The sequence below is a fragment of the Microtus pennsylvanicus genome, chromosome 4, assembly GCF_037038515.1.
Source record: "Microtus pennsylvanicus isolate mMicPen1 chromosome 4, mMicPen1.hap1, whole genome shotgun sequence".
In the NCBI taxonomy this organism is placed as follows: Eukaryota; Metazoa; Chordata; class Mammalia; order Rodentia; family Cricetidae; genus Microtus; species Microtus pennsylvanicus.
In genome coordinates, this window is record NC_134582.1 from 48,676,990 (window position 1) to 48,703,209 (window position 26,220).

The 26,220-nt window shown below is 46.6% G+C and overlaps 1 protein-coding gene, 1 long non-coding RNA gene and 1 other non-coding gene across 5 annotated transcripts in view; 1 reads left to right on the top strand and 2 right to left on the bottom strand.

Annotated features, from left to right (window-relative positions):
• Positions 1 to 18,492, top strand: part of Epb41l4a (erythrocyte membrane protein band 4.1 like 4A) — a 196,642-nt gene extending 178,150 nt beyond the window's left edge. Inside the window, exons 19-24 of one of the 3 annotated variants that reach the window (XM_075969030.1) lie at positions 4,444 to 4,563; positions 12,349 to 12,396; positions 13,245 to 13,313; positions 15,684 to 15,794; positions 15,908 to 15,989; positions 17,598 to 18,492. In XM_075969030.1, coding sequence (XP_075825145.1) covers positions 4,444 to 4,563; positions 12,349 to 12,396; positions 13,245 to 13,313; positions 15,684 to 15,794; positions 15,908 to 15,989; positions 17,598 to 17,726 — 559 coding nt within the window. In that variant the 3' untranslated portion in view covers positions 17,727 to 18,492. The remainder of the gene's footprint in view (positions 1 to 4,443; positions 4,564 to 12,348; positions 12,397 to 13,244; positions 13,314 to 15,683; positions 15,795 to 15,907; positions 15,990 to 17,597) is intronic. The other 2 variants (XM_075969031.1, XM_075969032.1) reach the window with 2 other exon arrangements.
• Positions 18,493 to 18,926: 434 nt separating this feature from the next.
• Positions 18,927 to 20,235, bottom strand: LOC142848675 (uncharacterized). The gene is made up of 3 exons (XR_012910449.1): positions 19,943 to 20,235; positions 19,597 to 19,659; positions 18,927 to 19,049 (listed from the first exon to the last, which is right to left on the bottom strand). It is a non-coding gene; the product is annotated as an uncharacterized LOC142848675 (long non-coding RNA).
• LOC142849117 (small nucleolar RNA SNORA13) lies at positions 19,745 to 19,877 on the bottom strand. Its single transcript, XR_012910520.1, has one exon. It is a non-coding gene; the product is annotated as a small nucleolar RNA SNORA13 (small nucleolar RNA).
• Positions 20,236 to 26,220: the final 5,985 nt, after the last annotated feature.

Below are 26,220 nucleotides of genomic sequence, written 5' to 3' on the forward strand. Positions count from 1 at the left end.
TTCCCCCCATCTCCTCCATCTCCCCAATTCACCATCTCCCCATCTTCCCATCCCCCCCATCTCCCCAATTCCCCATCTCCCCCATTCCCCCCATCCACCTTTCACATCTCTCCACCATTTTTGAGACAGGGTTTCTCTGTGAAGTCCTTGGCTGTCCTGGCACTCACTCTGTAGACAAAGACTGGCTTCGAACCCAGAGATCCACTTGCCTCTGCCTCCCATGTGCTGGGACTGAAGGAGTGTGCCACCACTGCCCTCTCTTCCCCTCTCCTCTTTCCCCCTTCTCCTTCTCTCCCATACATTAATTTAAAAACAAAAGCCTTGTTACACTTCCTTGATGTATTTCCCACACTATCTTGTGACTCTCCTTTCAGGCGGGGACACAGACAACGTGTGTCAAGTACAGGCTTGGGAAGAGACTGAGACACAGGCAGGAAGTGCGCTGGGTTTTGAGGTCCATCTTTTGTAGCACTTGAAACTACTAGATCTGTACTGTAAATGATGATGGACCCCTCCCCCTTTGATAATTCCCTGACTGTGCTGCTTTTAAAGGCCGTGTGCCAGTTCAGGGCTTTTAATATTTTCTCTTCCTCATGATGTAAATCCTTATATCATAATTAAAGCGTAGCTGGAAGGCAGCAAAAAGCACATGCATATTCCACACCTGTGCATAAACACAACTTAAGAATCGCACCCGGAGGTGGTGCAGGTCTACTATAGTCTCAGCGTTTGGGAGATCAAGGCAGGAGGATCAGGAGTGCAGGCAGCATGATGAAACCATCTCAAGAAAAGAAAAAAAAGCATTATAGGAGATACGGGTTTTTTTTTACATACATATTTCCTTTATTTGCTAATGATTTTTTTTAAAAAAGGGATTAGATAACTCCCTCCTTTAAGGACTGAGTGATAAAATATCCTTGATTATAAGTGCTAGGATTTTTTTTGTTCCCAGAGTGCACCTGTGTCTTCTGGAACAGTTCAGTCGCAGAAGAAATGACACTTTTATTCTTGTAATGAGGCATCATTAACCGAGGCTTTTTGTAAGCGTGTAATTTCAGACTTCATTACAAGCTGGACTTGGGCGTCCACACCAGCATCACTCAGGAAGACCGCTTCTCCTGGGACTGCACGGAGCCTTGCATTTTTAATGCCTCTGTTAGAATATTTATGAAGCAGCACCACCGGTAGAGGGCATTCGTTTTCACGGTGCCTGGGTCATGAGGCTAGGAACTGGTAGACCTTCACTGGCCTTTCGTGAGATTTTCAGTTTGAGAAATAAAAGTATGTGATATAATCTGAAATTCATTTTGATTTAGTCCTTTCTCCTGGCAAGGTAGAGGAAATCCACACGTGTGTGTCTAGGAAGTTGTTTTTCTTACTGTGTAGGTGACTGGCCTAGAATTTGCTCTTTAGACCAGGCTGGCCTCACATTCACAGAAATCCTCCACCAATCCCTTCACTTGCCTCTGATTTTGCCCTCTGAGTTCTGGCATTAAAGGTGAGCGCTATCATGCCTGGCTAGGTTTTTTTGTTTTGTTTTGGTTTTTCGAGACAGGGTTTCTCTGTAGCTTTGGAGCCTGTCCAGGAACTAGCTCTTGTAGACCAGGCTGGCCTCGAATTCACAGAGATTCGCCTGCCTCTGCCTCCCGAGTGCTAGGATTAAAGGCGTGCGCCACCACCACCCAGCAACCTTCTGAATTCTACAATGGATGAGAATATACAAACAGCACTTTGTAATACCCGGCATCCATCTTTGGAAGCCCCCTCCTCCTGGGAGTTGCCTTGGTCTGGACTCCACCTCCGGAAAAGCCTGCCAAGCTCTGACCCCTCCCCAGGGATGGTCAGGACCACTGCCATGGGCTATTTAGGCTGCAGCCCAGGAAAGGAACATGTGGTCTCAGGTTTTGCGTGGTTCCCCCCACTTTCCTTGCCATGCTCCCGGCCACCCAGGAGGGCTGCATTTATTAAACATGGGCATCTTTTATTCCATCTAATTTGATTTGATCGGAATTATTTGCATTAGCGGAGAGGCTCGTCTTAAGATTATTCCTAACACACTTGTCTTCCTTGTAAATGTCTGTTCTTAGAGGAAAGTATTGCTGAACTAAGCCATATCAGTCTTGCTAGGAGAATTGAGCTTGAGATAACGGAAGCTCCTGACTTCCTGATAAACATATCAAAATATGTAGTGATATTTAAGCCTACCCATGAATTGTACAGTGATGTCATCCAGCATTTTATGTCTAACCCTAAATCCAGAAATCAAGGCGTGAGTTCCTGTGGGCAAGAACAGATCTGCTACTGACCTGATTCTTTCCCTTGGACAGCAGCATTTACTGAGCCCTGATCCCTCAGGCCTGAGAGTGTGTCAGGTCTCCCAGCAAGCCTCGTGGGTGTCTGTGGGCGTGGCCATGAAAATGTGTGAGCGCACACATGTGCCCACGTGACCATAAATGAGCATATGTTCCCGTGTGATGCTGTTAAATGGAAGTGCTAGGTTCAAAGGATGGCTGATGGCCTCAGGTCATAGACTTTGTTATATTTCTAATGTTAATGCCCATAGCATGTATGTTCACTTCTAATTTATTCTACAATGAGAAGATGGAACAGGGTCCTTCCAGCTGCGCAAACTCCCATGACTAGGCTCCTTCCCATCCCATAGTCCTGTGTGGCTCCCCCGTGACTTCCTACAGTTACACCCCCAGCTAGGTCCACTCCTTCCCATCTCAAAGGTCTGCACAGCGATTGATTCAGCAACCTGAGTTCGTGGGAAATAAACAAACAGTACCAGTGCACAAAATCAAAAGAGGCCTATCAGAATACCGCAAAATCAACAAAATGACAGGAATTGATACACGTCTTTCAATAATAGCTCTTTATACGAATGATCGCAATTCCCCAATAAAGAGGCACAGACTAGCAATTAGGATTAGAGAATAGGATCCATCTTTTTGTGCCTCGAAGAAAAATGTTTCACCGTTAATGGTAGATACGTTGGGGTGAAAGGGTGGGAAAAGATATTCCAAGCAAACAAAACAAGAAACAAGCAGGTATAGTTAGCCTAATGTCTGACCAAGTAGACTTCAACCCGAAACAAATTAGAAGAAAGAAGGAAGGTCACCTCATATTCACCAACAGAACAATCCATCATAAGGACATTACAACATAAATATATTCACACCAAACCGTGGGCATACCCAACTTTGTAAAATGAGATCTAAAATTATAGATTAAGCCCAACAGTCAGTGGCAGGTGGCCTCAGCACCCCATTCTCAGCAATACACAGGTCACCTGGACAGAAGTTAAACAGAGGAAGAGTGGAGTTAAATGACATCAGAAATCAGATGGTCCCAAGATCTACAGAGCATTTCACCCAAACTAAAGAATACACAGTCTTCTCTGCACTCACGGAACTTCCTCCAAAACCAGCCACACAGAGGGGACAGAGAAAGTCTTAACAAACATAGGAAAGTGAACTAATGTCCTTCATTCTCTCTGACCACCGTGGAGGAACGCTGAATATTATCTCCGCAGGAAACTGTGAAAAATACACTAACTCATGGAGACTACATAAAACACATCTAGGTGATACACGAGTTAAGGAAGAAATCAGGATGGAAATGAAAAATTCCTAGAATTGGATGAAAATGGAAACACAGCATACCCACATCTGTGGGACAGTGAAGGCCATCCCCAGAGGACAGCTGATGGGTACCTACCTACACAACAGAACCAGAGAGAGTGCGATTTAATAGCTTAATCGTACCCTGGAAAGCTTTGAAAAACAGTAACAGACAACGCCCGTAAATAGTAAACAGGAAGAGATAAAGTCGGGGCTGAGGTGAACGAGACAGAAGTGATAAAGACAGTAGAAGGGATCAGTGAAGTGAAGAGTTCTATGAAAATATTAACAAGATTGCCAAGTTTTCAGCCAAATTAATCATAAGATAGAGAAAGAAGACTTGGATCAATAAAATTAGAGATGAAAAGAGACATTACAACCATCAAAGGATATACAGAAAACCATAAGGCTATACTTTAAAATAAGTTACTTTGTTTTATAGACTTACTATGAACACTGTATACTTATGTGTACATATGCCTACTTAAGGATATATTAATCCAGGTTTTGATCCCCAGCTTTTATAATGTAATCAAATTGCCATTCTCTTGCCTGAAAAACGAGGTTCAAGTGGCTGAGAAGCTAGGACTGCCTTCGTTGTGTCCCGTAGATTTTGGTATATTGTGTTTCCCTTCTCATTCGTGGGTGGATGTTAACTTCACATTTCTTCATTGGCCCCGAGACAGGGTCTCTTTCTGCTGCCCAGGGTGGCTCAGACCCCTCGTTTTCCCACCTCAGCCTGCTGAGTGCTGAGACCCCAGGTGAGTTGCGCCATGCCTGGCATAGACGTGAACTCCAGATGCCTGCTTTGTCTTTTCAGAATACGCCAGGAGAACGACATGGTTGACTCAGCGCCTCAGTGGGAAGCCATATTAAGGCGACAGAAGGAAAAAACCCAAGTGGATCCTAACAACAGGCGATCCAGACACAGATCTCGCTCGTATGTGGTTCTTGTTCCAGTTTCGTTCCAAATCCGGGAGCTGGGTGGGGCAGGTGTTGGACGCTCAGGTTGCCCACTTACAGGCGCCATTTCCACGGGGACCAGCCAGTTTATCGTCTAACCTTCTTACATGCTTACCATTCATTAACCGTTTTTGAAGGCTCAGAAGTTGGAGCTCAGGCAGAACAAGGCCATCAAAACCCATATTTTTAGTTTCATGTTGTTTTTCAACAAATGGATACATCCAACCATATAACCAGAGCCGCCTTTGTTCAGAAGCCTGGCTGCTGGTGAAACACTTACGCTTTGCCCAATCTGAGTCTACAGAATTCTCCGAAGTCTTCTTCGAAATCAAACCCGATGTGACTGTCTTCCTGTCAAATAACCACTTGTGAGCAGTAGTGATTCATTACACCCCGATGTTGAGATTTGCTGCCCCTCCTGTTGCTAGGCAATGACATGCGTGAGCAACATTACCCCGTAATGGCGAGATTGCCTGTCCCCCAGATCAATCATCTGTGAGCTGATAAAGTGGTGTGTCTACATGCTCGTGTGTGTGTGCATGTTCATTAGCGTGCTCAGCAAGAATTAGGCCACCCTGTCTGCTCCACTTGCCACGCACGCCTGTTCCAAGTGAGCTGGGACTGACGGCAAAACCTTTCGTGGTCCTGGGTGACCAGCTGCAATGGGCTGGGGTCCTTACTCCTGGGAGGAGAGAGGAGTGTCTGAACAGGAATGGGCTTGGAAAGTTGGTGGAACAACAAGCTGGGTATCTCTGAGGGCGCCAGAAGAAAGCTGAGAATGCATTGTTAGATTTATGGGCCAGGAGAGACACGGGAGGCTACAGCATCCATCGTGTGCCGTGTATTTGAAGGGATGCTCCTCAGCTACAGATACTTAGCTGGGGTCTCATGGGGCTGGAGCGATGGCTCCGTGGTTAAAAGCACTTGTTGCTCTTACAGAGGAATTAGATTCTTTCCAGGCACCTACATGGTAGGTAGTTCACAATCATCTGTAACTCTAGTTCCAGGGACTCAGCACCATCTTCTGACCGCTTTTGACATCAGACACACATGTGGTGCACAGAATACACGCTGGCAAAACATACACGCTAAAGTAAATACATCTAAAACACATAATGGAAAACAGAGCCTCACTATGTAGCCCTGACTGGCCTGTAACCTGCTGCATAGGCTTAGCTGGCCTTCAGCTCTTAGAACTCTGCCTGCCTTTGACTCCAAGTGTTGGAATTAAAGGCATATGTCATTATACTTGATAGAGAACTTTTTGTTGTTGTTGAGAAAGGCTTTCAAGCACCTGCTAGCCTTTGGCCTTAAACTTACTCCTGCCTTCCTGCCTTCTTTCTTTCTTTTTCTTTTCTTTTGAGACAGGATTTCACTATGTAGCCCTAGGAGACCTGGCCTGGGGTTTGCTATAGAAACCAGACTGGTCTGGAACTCACAAAGATCCACCTGTTTCCACCTCCTTAATTCTGGGATTAAGGGCTGGAGAAATGTCTCAGAGGTTAAGAGCATTGCCTGCTCTTCCAAAGGTCCTGAGTTCAATTCCCAACAACCACATGGTGGCTTACCACCATCTGTAATGAGGTCGGGTGCCCTCTTCTGGCCAGCAGGCATACACACAGACAGAATATTGTATACATAATAAATAAATATTTTAAAAAAAACCACCAAAAAAATTCTGGGATTAAATGTATATACCTTTACATCCTGCCTAGGACCTTGAATTTTTGATCTTTCTGCCTCAATACCTCCCCAAAGTAAGGATTACAGGCAGATACTATCATGTCCGTTTTTTCTTCTTCTTCTTTTTTTAATGTGGCACAGTGGTTTTCAAGTTTTCGCTCTGTAGACCAGGCTGACCTCGAGCTTACTGAGATCCACCTGCCTCAGCCTCCCAAATGCTGGGATTAAAGGTGTGAGCCATCAGGTTTTTTTTTTTTAATAACAAACTTATAATTTGGGAAGAGTTCCTCTTTGTTTTCAGAGTTCATATAAGATCAGCATTATTTCTTCTTTAAATATCTTGTATAATACTTCACTGAGATTGTTTCCCTGGTGGGTCCCAGGCTGAGTACTTACGCATTCTTGACCTTCATATTTGAGGACTGCAGTAAAGACCCACACAGATTTGCAAAGAAGCATGCTAACTTTATTCTAAGCAGAGTGATAGGGCAGGCCAGGTACACTGTCAAGAGTGACAGTGGGGCCACGCAGGTGAGGGTGCCCAAGGGCCCCGGGATCAAGGGCCCGGGGCCTCTCTCTATGCTGCCTAAAGGAAGGAGGAGTTTGGTTGCTAGGGGTGTGTTTACATGTTCTCTATTGTGACTGCAAGATTTGCACATGCTCTTTCCCACAATGCATGGGATCATGTATGCATCTAAATAACACATAGGCACATGACGGAAAGTCGAGGGTTTCCCCTACAAATTCACGTAGAGGGCTGCGCGGGCCTTTGTAGCACGTTCATCCCTAACTAGTTCAAGTTGAACTGGCCATGTGCTCACAGACTCAGCTCTAACTCTAGTGTGACTGAGCAGAATCTGTCTCAGCTTAGGGGCTGCTGAGGGGTAAAGGGAGGAGAAAGGTATTCCATTGTTCAGAGCCCGGTGTGCATGCGGCTTGATGCAGGTAGGAGTCCTAGGCTACCAACAGCTTGTGGGGTGCATTGTTCAGAGGTGTGTGTGTGCGCACGTGCGTCTGCACATAGTACATGTAGTTCTGGGTGTCAGGCTGCCCAGGGAGCATCGTGCTCGTCCTTCCCCCCTTCCTGTCCTAACCAGGATCATGAAGTTAGGAGGAGGATATACACAGCACGGCCCAAACAGTGGAGTCCTGGGTGGCTAAACTATCCCTGCTGCTTGCCTGCCTCAAGAGTGTTCGCCACGATCTTTCTTTGTGGGAAGTTTTGTATTGTGAACTCCATTTCTCTTTTACAATTTTTTATTTACTAATTATTATTAGTTTGTGCCCTCCACCCCCAAACAAACATGAACGTGACCGGCTCTTACCTGTTAAACGTTAGGAAGCTCAGTGATATCTAGGATATGTTTCAGTTCCATTCCTATGGCATTCGTGTGTGCTGCTGTGAAATCTGCATAAAACAGAGTCAGCTTCGGTCTTGTTGAAACTGCTTCACAGGAGGAAACCTCCACTCCTTGGGTTGTGCAGAAGAGGCCATGCCCTGGGCCCTCAAACAATAGTCTGTGTGCTAGTGGACTTGACCGCCCCCTGGTGGCCACCATGTGGTACTATTTTTACTGACTGAAAACGATTGATAATGGGATTAGTGAGGCTGTATAAGTGATTGGTCCAGAAAAACACAAATCCAGTTTAGGTGGATGTTCAGTGATATTTCTGGCTGCCCCTGCTCAGACGTCGACAGCTGGGCTACTGAACATCATGTTCCTAATCAAGACAGGAAGGGAGGAAGGGGGAGAAGATGCTTCCTAATTCCACTTTTCTGACCATTAAAGGAGTATCAGAAGAAGTACTAAGGGTTTGTTAAATGTGTGTTTGATTGAGGTTTCTAAGTAAGTATAATTTTTACATGTACAAGTTTTCCAACTTGTCTTTTAGAGATTCAGCTAGCTTAAAGATGACAAAACAATCCGAGCTGGACACTACCTTGTTGGTTATTTGAAGTAAATATTGTATATTATATATTATTGCATAGCTATTTTGAGACTGTGTAGCCCAGACTGGCCTGGAGCTTTCATTCCCCCCTCAGCTGCACAAGTGCTTGGATTACAAAATAATCTGTCCAAACTATTTTCTCCAATTGATTTAAAGTTGAATCATTGCATAAGTATAGATAGAGATGCTTTTGAAAAATACTGGACCAACGCTGGGAGCGTGTTTATATTTGGTGTGTTTTATATCAATGGACAATCAGGGGGCTTCTTTGAATCAGAGTGAAGAGTTTAAACACAGTGTCTATGTAAGTTTTCTTTTAAGACAGGTTCTTATGTAGCCCAGGCTGGCCTGAAACTCAGCATGTAGCTGAGGATGGACTGGCTCTCCTGAGCCGTCTTCTGAGTGCTCAGATTACAGGCATGTGGAGCCATACCTTGTCTTACGTGTGCTGGTGTAGAACCCAAGGCTTTGTGCACGCTAAGGAAGCTCTCCCAACTGAGCTACAGATGAATGGCTATTGAAATTTCACCGTTTTCTAAACCCACAAATCTGTATTGAACTGTAGGCAATGTAAACCTTATATGTGCAGATATAATCATAAATCAGCATATTCAACATTAAGGTGGCTTCTGTTTGTAGATCTCAGGTGGTCTAGCAGTCAGAGGAAACTGGCAATTTTCCCCCCCAGCTTTAGAATTTACCCCTGCCTGAGCTCTTTGAAGTTAGGGGACATATTAGAACTCGGTTTCCTCAGAATACTGCCATTTCAGGGTCTCAAGACATAAAGACACAGACTAAATGCCCGAACTTCTTAGGTCCAGATTTTATGGCTTAGAGGGACTGGTGATCTTGTCCAGGCGGAGGCAGCTTTCCTGCTGAGTTTTCAGAGACAGAATGATTGGCATCATGAATGGAATCACAAGCCTTATTTACACATGAAAAAGTTCTTAGCCCCTTCCCCCCATCATAAGCTAAGGAAGTTTTCTGGCTAAAAGTACAAGCAGAAAGGCATAAATAAGAAACTAGAGTTACTCGAAGCTCCGACAGTCAGTAAAAATGCTCGCTGCGGTCAGGCTTTTGTTGTTTCTTGGTGTGTCTGGGCATGCGGCACTGGGGATCTAATGCAGGCTGTTGCATGTGTTTGGCTCTGGCTTTATCATTGAGCTATACTCCCACCCTTTAACAGGTTGTTAGCTGCATGGATGTGTGTGTTTAAATTGCGTTGCATTTCCTTGGAGTGCATGTGTGTGTATTTACATGTATTGGAACGTGCATGCCGTGGTGAACATGTGGAAGTCAGGGGATGACCTATGAGAGTTGGTTCTTCCCTTCTATATTGGGTCCTGGGGATGGAACTCACGGCACTCAGCTTGCCAGCAGGTGCTTTTACCTGCTCAGTCATTGCACACATGCACACACACATGCCTGCGCGTGCACGTACACACACACCTCATTTTCAAAAATAGATTGTAACATGAAGACAGCTGTAGTCCTCCAGCAGCTCCCTGTCATCTTCCTCCTCGTCATCTCTCACCACTAGCTCTGGCAGGGTGGTCATGGGTTATGTATTCTTTGCACATGGTTTTGCTTTCTCCTGAGCCTTTGTAAAGGCGCTAAGCTTTGAGCTCACGCTTTCAGACGACGTCACTTTGTGCTCCCTCTCGTCACTGTCGCCAACTGTGATGTGGGTCTCACTCAGTTTTTTGCTTTTTGTTTTAAATATCCAACCCCTGCCTCCTGTCGGTATTGTTTCCATAGTCACACACTGGATCTTTACAATCATGTGGCCAAGTACTTCTACCACTTAATTTTAGCTACTTTCAGATTTGTAGTTTTCAGGTGGGGGCAACATTGTCCTCCTTCCTGGGACACTTGGCAATGTCAATAGTCATGTAACAGTTTTAATTACATTTATTTATTTATTTGTGTGTGTTGGGGGCAGGGTGGGAATTATGCCCTACCGTGTGTGGAGGCCAGAGAACAGCTTTTTGGGTGTCTCCACCATGTAAGTCCCACATAAGGGATCGAACTCAGGTCACCAGGTGGCAAGCTCTTTACCTGCTGAGCCATCTCCTGGGCTCCCCAGAGTCATTTTTTCTTTAATATAAATGCTGTGGGTGTCACTTACATAATCTTACAAACCACGGGGAAGCTTCCAAAGAGTTATTGCTCAAATGTCAGCAGTGCTGAGGGTGTGAAAAATTATGGTAGCATGAAGACAGCTAACCAGTCCTCCAGCACCTGTCTATACCATAAAGACAGCTAACTAGTCCTCCAGCACCTCCCTGTAACATGAAGAGAGCTAACGAGTCCTCCAGCACCTCCCTGTAGAATGAAGACAGCTAACCAGTCCTCCAGCACCTCTCTATAAAACAAAGGCAGCTGACTAGTCCTCCAGCACCTCACTATACCATGGGGACAACTAACCAGTTCTCCAGCACCTTCCTGAAAGAACAGCTTACCAGCAGAAGTGCGCCTTCATCCATGTATCTTATGCTAGACTATTGAGCGGCCTCCTGTGAGAACTGCATGCTGACGCAGCATGTTGAAGTAGAAGCATAGCTTAGTTCTCTGAAATATTTGCCCCTTCTTAGTATCATTTAAAGGGCTGATAGACTACCCAGGGGATCAGATGGGCAAAGTGTAGAAAAGGCAGGTTTTGTTCAAGAGACCTTCCAGAAGCATTTGAATGATTTTTTTTAAAGCATACAGTTTTATATAACAAAATCAACACCATTTGTGGTCACACACCCAGGCTTTGTCCCCAACCCTTACCACATTTCACTCCTTTTGATTTGACCGAAAGAGCAGGTCTTTGTTCTTCCCCCACCCAGTCCACACACACACAAAGGAGAAACCGTTTAGTAAATTCTATGGCTAAGTAAATAGCTTATTGTAGTCCGTGGATTCTGCAGACCCTGCCAGAACACATGAGAGAAAAATGAAAGCATTGATATTGTATGCTGGAAGCAACACTGAACCTCAGTGTAAAATTCCACAGGGCAGGGTTTATCAGTGGTTTAAACTCTTGGCCTCTTTGTTAGGGCTTAGCACCTTTCTTTGGGCCTCTTATTGGATCTTGTTTTCTCCTGAGGGTACTGAAGAGTCCCATTCTGTGACAACGGCTGAAATCATTTTACTTTTTCTTGCTATAATGGAGATTAACGGTTGACCCAATGGAGAGTTTGAACACGGGTGGTGCCTTCAGGTCTCCTCTTCTAGGACTTTACACATGATGGTATAATTTCTATCAAGAAGGTCTTCAGGGAAAGGCGGTGGCTCGAGTGGAGCCACAGATGGCCCTGTCCCTTGTGGCCTAAGTTTCGGTGCGGAAATGCAGCTTGAGACGTCATAGAAAAGGGGAGACGTTATTGGGCTGCTTGTCTTCCCCCCATGGCTGTTGCTTGTGCTAGGTCATCACAGACCATGCTGAGAGCCTTAACAGTGGGTGACAGAAGTGAGTTCCTTTCTGCTTAAAAGTGGGTGCCTGGTGAAATGGCTCAGCAGGATGGGGTGCCTGCTGCTTAGCCCGAGGAATTGAGTTAGATCCTTGGGACCAGATTGGTCAGAGCAGAGAGCCAGCTCCTGCAGACTGTCCTGAGCGTACCAGGACACACACATGTGCACACATAAACAAATGTAATAAAGTAGACAGTAAGGTCAGAAACCAGAGCCCCTGGGTCACAGTCCATTGTCCAGCTCTAACCAGAAAGGGTCTGTACACATGTCCCCAAAAGTTCTAAGCTCTTTCCTTTCTTCCTGTGTATTTTTTGCTTGTGATGTGTAGGGTCTCGCTGTGGTGCACTGGCCGGCCAGGCTGGCGTCAAACCTGCCTCTGCAATGCTGAGATTGCAGCTCTATCCGCCCATCCTGGCTTCCAGGCTCTTTTGTAAATGAAGCTTTGGGGATGTCTCATTTTTCTTTATGTACACAGATGTGAGCTTTTCAGTGGCACTGGTCAATAAATTGCCCCCTGTCTTTTCACTGGTCATTGTCGTAGCTCTGGCTGCTCATGTGTCCTGTCAACAGCCAAATGGCAAGTAAGGCCTCACAGAACTATTACCGGTAACTCTTAAGGTTTGCAGAGGACACATGTTGCAGAGGTGAATGCTGTTTCATTTTTTTGCAGAAGAAGTCCTGATATCCAAGCAAAAGAAGAGCTGTGGAAGCACATCCAGTGAGTACTGGGTCTCCCCCGTGTGTACAGTGTGTATATAGTACACACTCACACACACATGCACTCATGTACATGCACACACACACACTCACACACACACACACTCACACACACATGCACTCATGTACATGCACACACACACACTCACGCACACACACTCACACATGACTGTTTTGCTTGCATGTATGGATATGCACTGTGTGCATGCCTAGTGGCTCCGGATTCCCTGGATCTGGAATATGGATGGTTGTGAGCTGCCATGTAGGTGCTGGGTGCCACACTTGGGTCTTCTGCAAGAGCAGCCTGTGCTCCTACTTGCTGAGCCTTATGTCCAGGGTGATACTTGCAGGTTTGAATTGGCTGTAAGGAAAACCAGTGCCACTGCAGGGAGCCTGGGTCTGACAGCTCAGCAGGTCCCTGTGCTCATTTGGTGTTGTCTGCTGCCAACAATGGTGTCCGGTGCCACACACGAGCAGCTGCCCGCGGGCTGCACCAGTTCCTCCTCTCCAGGGTCACTTAGCTTGTCTGTCAGTGTACCTTGGCTGGGCCAGTCAATTACAAGGGAATACAAAGAGAAGCAAAACCATGTAGAAGGAAAACCATGCAGGAGAGAAACTTATCACTGGGGAGATGGGGCCCTGAAGGTGGGGGTACAGAAAGGAGGGAAAGAGCTACAGGAAAGGGGTGGGGTTCTCCCAGTTTTCCTTGCACGTGTTCTAGCTCCCAGCTTCGTGTACATCATACATGAGTCCCACAAGGGCAGAAAGGGAAGCTTGTCAATTGGAGCAAGCAGTATTAGCATGTATGCAGGCCTGACAGCTTTCACCTCATTGTGTATTCTCTCCTAGGAAGGAACTCGTGGACCCGTCTGGACTGTCGGAAGAGCAGCTGAAGGAGATCCCATACACTAAAGTAGAGTGAGTGTGACCGTCTTTGCAGTTTTATCAGTGGGAAGGTGGATGGATACTTGATCGCCATTGCCTTGACAAAGCACCATGGCCAAGGAAGCTTGCAGAAAGAAAGTGTTTAGTTTGGCTTACAGTTTCAGAGGCATGGGGTCCAGCTTAGATCTGGGACAGCAGATCATAGGTGGTGGAACCAGCCGACAGCTCATCCTGATCCACAGTAGGAAGCAGAGAGGACACACTGGGAATGGCCCACCCTGGTGACACACCTCCAGTAAGGCCACACCTCCTAGTCCTTCCCAGCAGTTCCAACTGGGTGGGTACTGAGGATTCAAACATGAGCCCATGTGGGCCATTCCCTTTCAGACCACCACAGAAGGGAACACTTCATTCTTTCTTTATGTTCCATGCAGTGTCTCAGTTTGTACATTAACCAAAGATTAATGTAGCGAAGAGGTAGGAAAGATATATAGAGCTGTTCTCTCTGTGTGGTGGCTCAGGTTTCCAGTCCCTGAACTTGGGAGGCAGAGGCAGGAGGACTGACACAAGTTCAGTGTCAGCTTGGTCTCTAGAGAGTTTCAGGCCAGCCTGGGCTGGAGCGAGAGACCCTGTCTCAAGCAAGTGACACCCCATAAAACTGCTCTTGTTCTGTATCCCATGACGACACCCCATAAAACTGCTCCTGTTCTGTATCCCATGACTCTCCTCTGCTTGTTTGTGGGTGAGAAGGTAGAATGAACGATGAATAATGTCCATTTTAAGTAAGTTTTTTGCTGAGATACTCATTGATAACAAAGTCAGTTTTTCTATCATTTTAACATAGGAGAATTATATTTACTATAGAACCTGGCCATATGAGCCCAAGTCAGTTCCCATTATAGAACCACACTGAACTGAGCACGCTTTGTGACCATTTAGTAGGAATCTCCAGCTGCAGCCCAGACTGCTGAGCACATATTGGCTGTTTCTGCCTTGTCAAGAGAAAACCGGCCTGGACTGGGTCCGGCCTGGACTGGGTTAGATGGAAGCAGCCTAGAACTTGGGTACCCCTCCTGTCTCTGCCTCCCAGATGCTGAGATTACGGGTGGGATCTGCCTGGCTGGACCACTGAAGCTTCAACATCTCCAAGAGCTCACTTGGCTTCTCCTCAGGAATATGGAAGGAGAACACTTGACGGCTTTATTTCCCTCCACAACCCAGTTTCTCCCACCCAGAAAAACTCCTCAGCCTCTTCCCACGCTCTTTTATATATTCTTTTACCGTTTATTTATGTGTGTGCCACTCGTGTGTGTAGGCCAACATCTTGTGGGAGTCAGCCCTCTCCCCCCATCACGCTGCTCTCTCTGGGACTCTAACTTAGGTCAGGCTCGGTGGCAAGTGTGCCAGTCCTCTTGCTATCATTTCTAGGTCAAGAATTGAGGCTTTTTCCCCACTTTTTTTTCTTTTTTAATAAATGCACAGCTTGAGAGACTTCTGGTATATGTGATAGTCTAGTATGTGCTTACACTGTTAATTGTGACGTCAGGAGGGCTTAGGTCTGCCATCTCATTTTTGTGTGTGCTGAGAACACTGGAGAGCTCAGCACGTCCCCCGTGAAGACCCAGCTAGAACTGACCTTTCCTTACGGGAAGTTGAAGCTCTCCTGTTTTCACTGTAGATTTATCCTTCCACGTTCTGGAGAGAATTCAAGTGAATCCCCAGAAGTGTTTCAGTTTTAGTGGTTAAGCCGGGCTAAGTAGAGCACACTTGTAATCTCAGAGTCTGAAGCAGAGGCAAGAGGGCGCTCAAGTTCTAGGCCACTTCCGTCAAGTTCAGGCCGGGACTGCATCATGAGACGCTGTCTCTAAAACACCAGCAACAAAATGTGGTTAAACTTTCTCCCTCTCCCCTCCCCTCCCCTCCCCTCCCCTCCCCTCCCCTCCCCTCCCCTCCTCTCCCCCCCCCCCCTCTCTCTCTCTCACACACACACACACACATACACACACACCCTGAAAATAAAGGTTAAGCAGTAGGACATTTTTCTTTTATAAAATACTGTTAAATTTAAATCACTACTGCTTTCACAGCCTATTAAAGTCAAGTTCTCTTAAAAAAAAAAACAGTCTGAGCTAGGTGTGGAGGTGCATGCTTATAACCCAGCAGTTGGGGTGTGGAGCTGGGAGGATGGGGGTTTAAATCATCTTCGGCTATGCAGTGGGTTCTATTCCGAGGCCAGCCTGAACTTCGTAAGACCCTGTATCGAACAAACTCACCTGCAACATAAAAACAAGAACGACCAAAGGCAGTTTGAAGGTTGCTTTTATAGTTCAGTATTCGGGAAAAGCTGCCCATTATCCTGTCCTGACTGTTGAGTGTTTCCTTGCTTCGTTGCTGTCCTCTCAGGACTCAGGGAGACCCAGTCCGCATCAGGCACTCACATTCTCCCCGGAGCTACCGGCAGTACCGCAGGTCCCAGTGTTCAGACGGAGAGCGGTCGGTTCTCTCGGAAGTGAAGTAAGTGGCCAGTCTCAAGGCTCCACACAGCAGCCCGCAGAGCTCTCCGCATGGCAGAGCTCAGCTTCCGAGGTCTGTCCTGTTCACCAGTTCTGACGCTTTCTCTTTGGCAGCTCGAAAACAGACCTTGTGCCACCACTTCCAGTGACCCGGTCCTCAGACGCTCAGGGGTCTGGTGGCTCTACCGTGCATCAGGTTAGTGAGGTTTTAAGGTGTCCCACTGATGACTGTGTAAAAATAGGCATTTTATTTAGTGTGCATGATGTATGTGGGCGTGGTCTGTGTGTGTGGTCAGAGAATTTCTTTGAGGATGTTTTACATGGGGTTTGAACTCAGGTTATGAGGGTTGAACTGCCCTGGCTTTTACCCATTGAGCCATCTTGCCAGCCCAACACATTTTTTTTTTGTTTGTTTTTTTGTTTTTTGATACAGGGTTTCTTTGTAGCTTTGGAGCCTGTCCTGGAACTAGCTCTTGTAGACCAGGCTGGCCTTGAACTCACAGAGATCCGCCTGCCTCTGCCTCCCCAGTGCTGGGATTAAAGGCCTGCGCTACCACCGCCCGGCACTTTAACATTCTTTAACTTTTATTTGCTTGTCTGTTTATTTATTTGTGAGGCGGGGTCTCACAGTGTAGCCCTCTCTGGCCTGGAACTCACTCTGTAGACCAGACTGGCCTCAAATCCCAGCATCTGCCTGCCTCTGCCTCCCGAGTGCTGGGGTCCCAAGGGTGCACAGGCAGGGGAAGCAACTGAGAATTTTGAGAAACAGCCTGTGCTTTCAGAATTCCTTTGGCTATATTAGCAGTGAGTCTTTAACTCCATTCTCATTTTTTGCTTACCAAAAAAACCACATGCAAAATCCTAAAGCAGACCGATGTGTCCAAAAACCATGGATGGGCACAGCCCCGAAAGAGCTGCTAGGAATGAGAAGAGGTAGTGCAGGACGATCCCGAACAGCTGGGCACGGGGAGGGTAGGATCGCGATCACACGGAGCTAGGATGAGAGTAACTGCTTCACTGATTTAAATAGTGGGGAGGGGCGGGGGGCTTTAAGGTATTTTTCCAAGCTGGAGAAATAGTGATGGGCACAGATGCTCTGTTAATGGATGCCAGACAGAACTAGGTCCTGTTGTAGCTGACCTCCACAGCAAAGGGAATACCATCCGGGAGGTGTTTGTACCTAGGATTGAAAAAGAAGCCACAGCCATTCAGTCATCCCTGAGGCAGGGGCAGAGCTGTGGAAGCACTGTAGGTGGCATCTTGGGTTTCCATCTGACCTAATTAGTGGGTTGTATACAAGTCCCGACTCAGGAAGAGCTGGTATGATGTCCAGGCTCGGGTAGGCAGTTAGCCTCTCTTGATAACACAGATTTATCTCCAAGGCTCCTCACTCTAGTTGACAGTGACACTGAGTTCCAGAAGACAGGGAACTCTAAGCTACAGTTACTGTCTCATAGTGTGAGAGGCCTTTTAGCTGTCTCTGGCCTTGCTCAGAAAAGCAAGCCTCGTTAAGGAAGTCTTTAAATAATGAATATAACCGATGTGTACTGAATCTTGTCAGACCGAGAGTAAACACATTTGATTTTGTAGTTAACTAGTGGAAACTTTAAAAACAGTATAATAGACTTTTCCTTGCAATGCCATAAATGAATAACTTTAATGTGGCCACACTATGTAGCCCAGGGATTGATTACCTTGCTCTCTTCCTGGGATTATCCAAATGTGACCTCTATGCCCAGCTCCTGGTGTATTTCTAATAGTACTTAACCTGGTTATTTGCTTCTGCCATCAATTGTTTTTCTAGAGAAGAAATGGCTCTAAAGACAGCCTGATTGAAGAAAAATCTCAGCTGTCTACAATCAACCTGGCTGGAAAGCATACAGCAAAAACAATAAAAACTGTCCAGGCTGCCCGCCTCAAGACAGAGACTTGACCTGGTAGAGGGACAAAGGGTGAGATGGAGATCCTTGAGCCAGTGGCACTTCTGAAACTGTGAACTAGAGAACTAGCCACAGTCGTGGGCATGTCTTTAGCGAAAGAAAATGAGCACTTAAGGGTTCATGCACAGCCTTCTTGTGCTGTGGAGCCTTTTGACTGGAAGGACCCTATGAACTCACTGGATGCCAGTCTTCCTTGGAACCCATCCAACTCTCTTCACCCCAGCCAGAACCTACACTTCTCATGAAGCCTTTGGATTCCTGGTCTGCAGACTGTTGACTTTTATTCCCATAAAGCTGTTTGTATTATTGTATTTTGTGGCATTAAGTCCCAATGGTTATTTACAAATATTGTAAAAACTGTTAAGTGTTGATTTGAATTTAAGTGTCTTTGTCTTGTGATTTCTGAGGGGAAAAAAAGCCTGTTTGGACCTTCCTTCCCTCCCCAACACAGCCTCTCCCTTGCAGGACATTTCAGGCTCCTTGCAATCCTGTTCCCTTGACTTAAGCCTCTTCACATTAATGCAGGGTCTCATCTGCCTCTTGTAGCCGTTCAGTCACTACAGCCCATTAGTTCATTCAACTCTGCCAAGCTGTCCCTTTGAGGACTATATTCAGCATCCTTATGTCCGTCACAACCCCTTGAGGAGGCAGACAGCTCAGCGATACAGTGCTTGCCAAATTGTCCCCAACACTGGAATCTCAACTGAGGCCTTTGTTTCCACAAAAAAAATAAATCTTAGAATTCCTTTCCAATCAATATCTGATGTCTCAACGCTCTTTTCTCTGCTGTAATTCTGTCTGTGTCTACAGGACATCCTTTGCAGCCCACCTCCCTAGAACCACCCTCTTGCTTTCTTTCTTGCTGACACTCCCAGCTCTAAAACCAGAACAGAGGAAGAACAGCCAACAACACATGCTGTTCTCCCAACTTTGCTTTGCAGTGGCACCCACCCCCACCAACTGCTTCCTCAGGTTTCCCACTCTGTCAAACCATGGATTCATCTCACAAAGCAAGCTTTCCACCCATGACCTTCCAGTCCAGCTCCAAGGGGGGGGGAGTGTTTTAAGTACTCAATAGGATGACCAATCTGTACTTACTTGTTAAGCCAAGGGAAGTTATATGTCAACCCAAGCATAAATCTAGCTACCAGTTTAGCTGTTACATAGAAAGCCAGGCATTTAGCACACAAGTCTCAGAGCAGCATATTAAATATTTATTCATAGCTTTGTTACAAAAATGTGCCCTTACACAGCTCTTAGAAAATTCAAGTCATCCACGTTTCTGAAGATCACATTTCCAAACGATCAAGGACACCCTAAAGGAAAAAAAACAAGACCACTTTACTCATTTGTCCTAAGTATTTTGGCATATTAATCCTCATCAATCTTTTTAAAATATTTATTACGTATACAAAGTTCTGCCTGCATGTATGCCTGAAGGCACCAGACCTCATTACAGACGGTTGTGAGCCACCATGTGATTGCTGGGAATTGAACTCAGGACCTTTGGAGAGTAGGTAATGCTCTTAACCGCTGAGCCATCTCTCCAGCCCAATCCCCACCAATCTTTAGCATTAGTAAAACTCCAAGTTGTGACACACAAACTTCTCTAGCTGATACACAGATGAGAAGAGATTCACAAAGCCACCGCAACGTGCATTCACTTCTGTTCAATACCACGTATTCAGAAAATACAGCCCAACGCCCAGAAAAGTGAGTCAACGCAGAGGCTGTCTTCTCTGCAGCTGCCTTCTGGCCTACCCTCAGGTAAGCAGTAGCAATGCAAATGAACCAATTAAGCTGGGGTGTCGGATGGCACCCCAGCTCAGAAACCCCCACCCTTGTGCCTTGCAGCCTTCCTACCTTGAGCCACCTTGGCGCTCCCGTGCGTCGTTCCTCAAGTGTTGGTCAGCTTCAAACACCTACCTGCCAAATGGATGAAGAACCAGTTAAACCACACTGCCGGCATTGGGCGGCCCATTCACCCCGCCCCCACACAAGTTAGGGTAGATTTTGTTACTTAAGCAGTTCCTTTACCCAAGATACCAAACTCTGGGGTAAGAAAAGCTTGCCAAGCATTAATTTATGCCTTTTTTGACACCACATTCACTAGTGATCAAAGGTGAACGGGCAACACAAAGGCTATATATCAGAGCCTCAGGCCGGCTCTACCCGGACTGTAAGCCTGGAAAGCGGTACTCGATCCCACCTCTCGACTCCGATCGCCACTCCGAGACTCTCGCCCAGGGGTGCGGCTGGGCGGACGGCGAAGATCCACATCACAGACGGCGCTCCGCTCACACCGATCCATTTCCCATGGGGTCCGGCAGGCCGTGCTCCTTACACCGCCACCGTCTCCGCGCCGTCTTCCCACTTGCCGGGAAGGGATCGCAGCGGCCCAAAGCCGCCGCGGACACTTCGGATTCCGACGCCATAACCACCCGCCAGGCCAAAGCCACCAGCACCGCCGTGCTGCGCGCCACGTGAGAGCGGAAAAAGGGCGCGCAGCGATCCCACAATGCTTTTCTACGGCCGGAAGAGCCCACTGTCCCCGGAAGGGGGGGAGGGCGGACTGTACCACGGCCACTGCGCGCTCGCCTGCCACCGTGTGGCCGGAGGGAGAAGTGCACCGCGGGAGGCTGCGGCGCGGGTTTCCTAGAAAGAAGGCGCAGGAGCCCGGCGCTCACCCGATCGCTTTGCTCCTATGGGACCGGTTCTGTCCCGCACCCCACCCCGCAAGTAGAATAATAAGGAGATTTTGTTACTTGTGTCTCCAGCTCCCTTTCTTTCCAGGGCCCAGGGCGTTTGGTCAGTGAGGAGCAGCCGGCATAGTGCTGGAGGAACCTAGAGCTGGGGGACGCCGGACGTTGCTCCTCCTCCAGATAAGGAACAGTAGGGTCGAAAACATAAAAAGCTAAACCAAAACCAGTAGCGATTCCATACGTGCTCCAGGTTCTGGAATGTCTGGGAATCGTGATGTGAATGCCCTGTCTTGCAGTCTAGTGTTGGATGATCGACAAACAAACAGCATTGAGAGCCAGGAAGCGAGGGGGTGACGCCCGGCGCCTGTACTACCAGGCAGTTGAGGGAGGAGGGTCAGGAGTTCACGGTCAGCCTGTGCTATTTAGTGACATCCAGGCCAACCTGGGCTACGTAAGCCCAGTCTCAAAACAAAAGACCAATCCACACCAAGTCAAGAAAGCCGGGTTGTGGTGCACGCCTTTAATCTCAGCAGTTGCAGGTAGAGGCAGGAAGATCGCTGTGAGTTCTAGGTTAACCTGGTTTATACTCACTTAATTCCAGGTCAGCCAGGGCTTTATAAGTGAGACCTTGGCTGGGGGAAAACGAAACAACAAAACAAGCATTGTTCAATAGAAACACAGTGAGGATAACAATAGTAATTTTAAATTCTCATATTACCAAATCACAATGTTTCAAAACATAAAACATTTCAAATAATAACCCAGTATTCGTAAAATATAATCCAGAGAAAATTTTAATAAAGTGCTTTGATCTTTTAAAATTCCTTCAAATGCTTAAAAATCACATAAAATGTCAAAAAAAAATCAGCAAATTTCAGTTCAGAAAAGGGTCATTTATGTGCCTGGTAGGCAGATGGTGGTAGTTACAGGGAGGCTGCAGGTGAATTTCGTAAGATCTGGGGGTACCAGAATGTGGTCTGCGTGACTGGAACGGATGGAGGGGTGCGCTGGGGAGATGCAGGCAAAAACAAGTCCTATAGGGCTGGTTCCTGAGGTAAGGCCCTGGACTTCACAATGAAATTTTAGGGTATTTTCTCCTCGGAAATAAAAAGGAGGTTCTGAACTGGTCACCTCGCACCCAAACCGTTACTCCTTACAGAGAGAGGTGGGGCATTGAGATGAGCTTCATGGTGCAATGAGGATTCTCTTTAAGTAAGTTCTGTGTCTCCTAGCCTCCCTCCCTCTCTTCCCCCTCCCTTCTTCCTCCACTCCTTCTTGCCACTCTGTCTTCACACCTTGCCACAGGGTCTTGCTATGTAGCCCAGGCTGGCTTTGAACTCACAGGGATACCCTGCTTCAGTTTCCTGGAGTACCATGATAACAGCCTTCACCACCATGCCTGGCTTTTCAAATGAATGAATGTCAATTCATTTAATGTATGCATTAAAACTTGGAACATCCGAGCTACTTTTCCTGAGTAGTTTGAAAAGGAAGAGAAGGCCCTAGATCAGTTATCTTCACTCTAGAACTTCTCTAAGAACCAATGTGTCTGGGGCAAGACCACAGACATGAAATGTGAACTCCTGACCCGCTCTGAGAAGCCACTGTGACACAGAAAGGTCGGATCAGGGAGACCAGTACCATCACAATTGTCATTTAGACACTGACTGTAAGCTGGGCGGTGGTGGCACAGGCCTTTTATTCCAGCACTAGGGAGGCAGAGGCAGGCGGATCTCTGTAAGTTCGAGGCCAGCCTGGTTTACAAGAGCTAGTTCCAGGACAGGCTCCAAAGCTACAGAGAAATCCTGTTTTGAAAAAAAAAAGGAAAAAAAGGAAAAAAGAACCCCCCCCCAAAGACACTGATGGTACAATATGGGGCTCATGACAGATTTTAGTCTTGCCTTGTTGCTAGGCAGAATGAGAGTGAGGACATTTCCTGGTGTTGGGCCGATAGCAGGCCTAGGTTTCCATCTAGCTCTGACACTTGTTCCCCTGGGTTATTGGCTGTTGGGAGTAGTGAGACCCCAGATCCTGAATTTCTTTAATCCTCTGATCTGAGTGCCTACAGCTGCTCTGAGCACGAGACCTTCAGGAGTTCCTGTGGCAGGAGAGTGGTTTCTGGTGGGTTTGGCTGGGGCGTGGCTATCTCTATATAATCTGCCCCTGAACACAATAAAGGGGGCATTCTTGGGGAATTCAAGGATGACCCGTGTCTCTGTCTCTCTGTCTGTGTGAGTCTGTGTATTTTAACCTCCAGCCCCCTTGCCCGAAGCTCGCCAACTGGGTGCCAGCGCACAGAGCGCAGACACGGGGGCGCGGTGCACGGCAATTGGCCACTGTTCAGAGCCCGATTTTCCTCATTTACAGGTACCAGCCATTTTTAGATGTATACTATATATGTACGTATGGTACCTATTCCAGCTATGGATGTACACACATGAGCGTGAGTTAAAGAGGGCTGTGGAGTGCCCCTGCTGTATGTGGTGCATAACATGTCTAATAAAGGACTCCAATGAACTCAGATTTCCCTCTCTACCCTGAGCAACTATTGGAGCTTCCTGAATTAGGATCTCAGAAGGGGGGACGGCTGCCAGTTTTCTTCCCATGGCTTCACATTTTCCCGCTTCCTCCCCCTAAACTCTGGAGAGTACCAGGAGAGGTGGAGGAAGAGCTCAAGCATCCACACTAGGTTATTGGTAGGTATCCAGATGCCATTTCCAAATTCTTCATCTTTCTGACAACTTCAGCTGCACACACAGCCTGGTAGGACAAGCCCAGGGATTAAGTCCTGGCAAGAAGAAGCCGGGCAGTGGTGTCGCACGTCTTTAATCCCAACACTCGGGGAGGTAGAGACAGGCAGACCTCTGTGAGTTCAAGGCCACCCTGGACTACGGAGTGAGGGAGTGAGTTCCAGGACAGGCTCCAAAGCTACCCAAAGAAACCCTGTCTCGAAAAACCACACACACACACACACACACACACACACACACACACACACACACACACACACAAAGAAAGAAAGAAAAGAAAAAAGGACGCCACAAGGAGATGGGAGCGTTTGTAATCATCTTTTCCCTTCACCTCGACCCCGGAGCTGGGGCACCGTGTAAGAACACACAGCCACATGCAGCATTAATTACAGCAGAACAACTCCAGTTTCCCTGTGTGGTAGGCAGGACAGTCCTCCAAGATGTCTGCACTCCTGTTCATAGGCCTTACAGCTGGGGCGAGGGCGGGGCTACCAGCTGCTCTCCCTTCTGAAGCTGTGATAACTGGGTCCTCGGGAAGGGGCTTCCAGGTCAGTCCCAGCTCACCTCGTCCTGTATCCAAAGCCTGTGGCATCTTCAGCAATAAAGACTCACTGTCGACCTCTGGGAGGCACCAAGGGCTTGGGAATCCCACCTGTCCCTCTGACCAACAGAGGGGAGGTTCCGCCTGCCAGGTACTGGGATTTGCTAGAGGTGCCTCACTCTTGGGGTGAGCACCGTCGCTCCGTGTGGTGTAACATATACATCCCAGTATGATGTGCGCACACGTATATGTATTTGAACGTAAGCTTATAAAGCAACGTATCCTGATGTCTTCTTTCAAATACCTCAGTGCTATTTACGCCACCCCCACTGTACTCCCTCTGGCTCCTCAGCTAAGGTCCCCCATTTTCCAACGCCTCCTTCTTAGCACCTACCTCCTACCAATTGGGGTCTTAGAATGTCTTAATGCAAGTGTTTCGAGTCAGCAGAGGCAGTGTTGTGGGTGTCCACCAGAGAAGACTGCTCGGACTTGGGTTTAATTAACAGAAGGTCTTTATTAGCTGGCCGGAGACTACCCTGGGTGCTGGGGATCCCAGTATAGCCCTGAGCCTTGCTTAGGGTGATTTATAAGTACAAAAGCCATGTCCTGGGTTGACATATTCAGTTAGCAAAGACAGTCAGACAGAAGCAGAACTACAGAAGCCTAAAAGCAAGGTTAGAATATTTAGAGATTTCTCCAGAGCTAAGGACTTTGATGGATGAGGTTTTTGTCTTTATTTTGGCAGGTGGTGCTGTCTACGTGCTGAGTTTTATGACCTGAATGATCCTTACTTCCTTCATGGAGACAGTTAGTTTGGGGGCCTACTAAGGTCTGGGGTCCTGTTTCATTGGGAGGGTTTATCTTCAGTATTTTGCCATTACACGAGTTACTCGTTTTTTTTTTATCTTAAGAAAACAAATTAGCTGCATCAACTTGGTTATTTGGTTAACATTAATTTTGTTAAAAAATGAGAAGAAATATGAAATGGTAGAAAGGCCAAGTAAAACATTTGTTGGGTAGCAGAGAGGTTACAGGAAACTTAAAAACCAATCGCTGTGTTATTTTCCTATTTTTGTGACAGAATGCTCACCAAAACAGCTGGAAGGTGGAACTATGAAAATTTTAGTTAATTTATATGGTCACCCTTTATATTTTCAGTAAAAATTCTGGCACAAAATTTAAAATACTGCTCTCCTAGCTTCTGGTTTTTTTTTAAAGCAATCTTTTTTTTTAATTTTACATACCAATCCTAGTTCCCTCTCCCTCCCCTCCTCCCTTCTCTCCCCACATTCACCCCACCCCATTTTGGCTCACCATTTCAGAGGGCTCTGTCTGTATGGACAGAGCATCACGGGGCCCTAGTGAGTGCTGGAAGAGGAGGTTTTTCCAGGGCGGACCTGACACAGGTAGCAGGGAGAAAGGAAGTGGGTTGGAGACCAGGTTTGACCTTCAAATCCTTGTCCTCAGCTATTTACTTCCTCCTGCTAAGCCCTCTCCTTTGGTTCCCACCACCTCCAAAAAAACACCACTGACGTGTGTGTGTGTGTGTGTGTGTGTGTGTGTGTGTGTGTGTGTGAATGAACACCACACGGATGTGGGGCGGACATGGGGCACCATGGCGACAGGACAGGACACACTGAGCAGTTAGCACGGGAGTCTGTGGGCACATTTCATATTCAAAGAGCAGCAAGGACTGACTTTTTTGGGAATTTGACAAGAAGCTGATAACAATGAGTACCAAGAAACTATTACATGCAGAAGAGTAAGTAAAGTTTCCTTAGTAAATAAAGGACTGAAAGGACAAAGAAGGTAATAAGTGATTTTGTTTATCATTTATTTATTTATTATACATACAATATTCTGTCTGTGTATATGTCTGCAGGCCAGAAGAGGGCACCAGACCTCATTACAGATGGTTGTGAGCCACCATGTGGTTGCTGGGAATTGAACTCAGGACCTTTGGAAGAGCAGCCAATGCTCTTAACCACTGAGCCATCTCTCCAGCCCTAATTAGTGATTTTTTTTTGGCAGTAATGTAGGCTTTTTCCAGTCAACTAATGAAAACGATGTTTTATGTGCTAATTGACCAAATACTTGTAGTCAATGTAATTAGAGTAATATTATCCTTAATAAAATATTTATGTTTAAATTATATAAGAAATCAGGGAAGCCCAAGATAAAAGAGACATATTATAAATGAGAAATGTAAATTGTAAAATATAGTAAAGAACCCTGTGAAAATGTTTATAGCCTTACTCATTTATAGAGACACTAACTTTTAATTATTTTTTTACTGAGACAGGGCCTCCACCTTACCATGTAGTTGAAGCTGATTGATCTTAAACTACAGATCCTTCTGACTCCACCGTCTACCTCACCTCCTTTCTTTGCTGTGCTGGGGATGAAATCCAAGACTTCACTATCCTCCGCAAGTGGGTTTTTTTTTTTTTCCAACTCAGCCGAACCCACAGCCCCTGTAATTCCTAATTCTGTA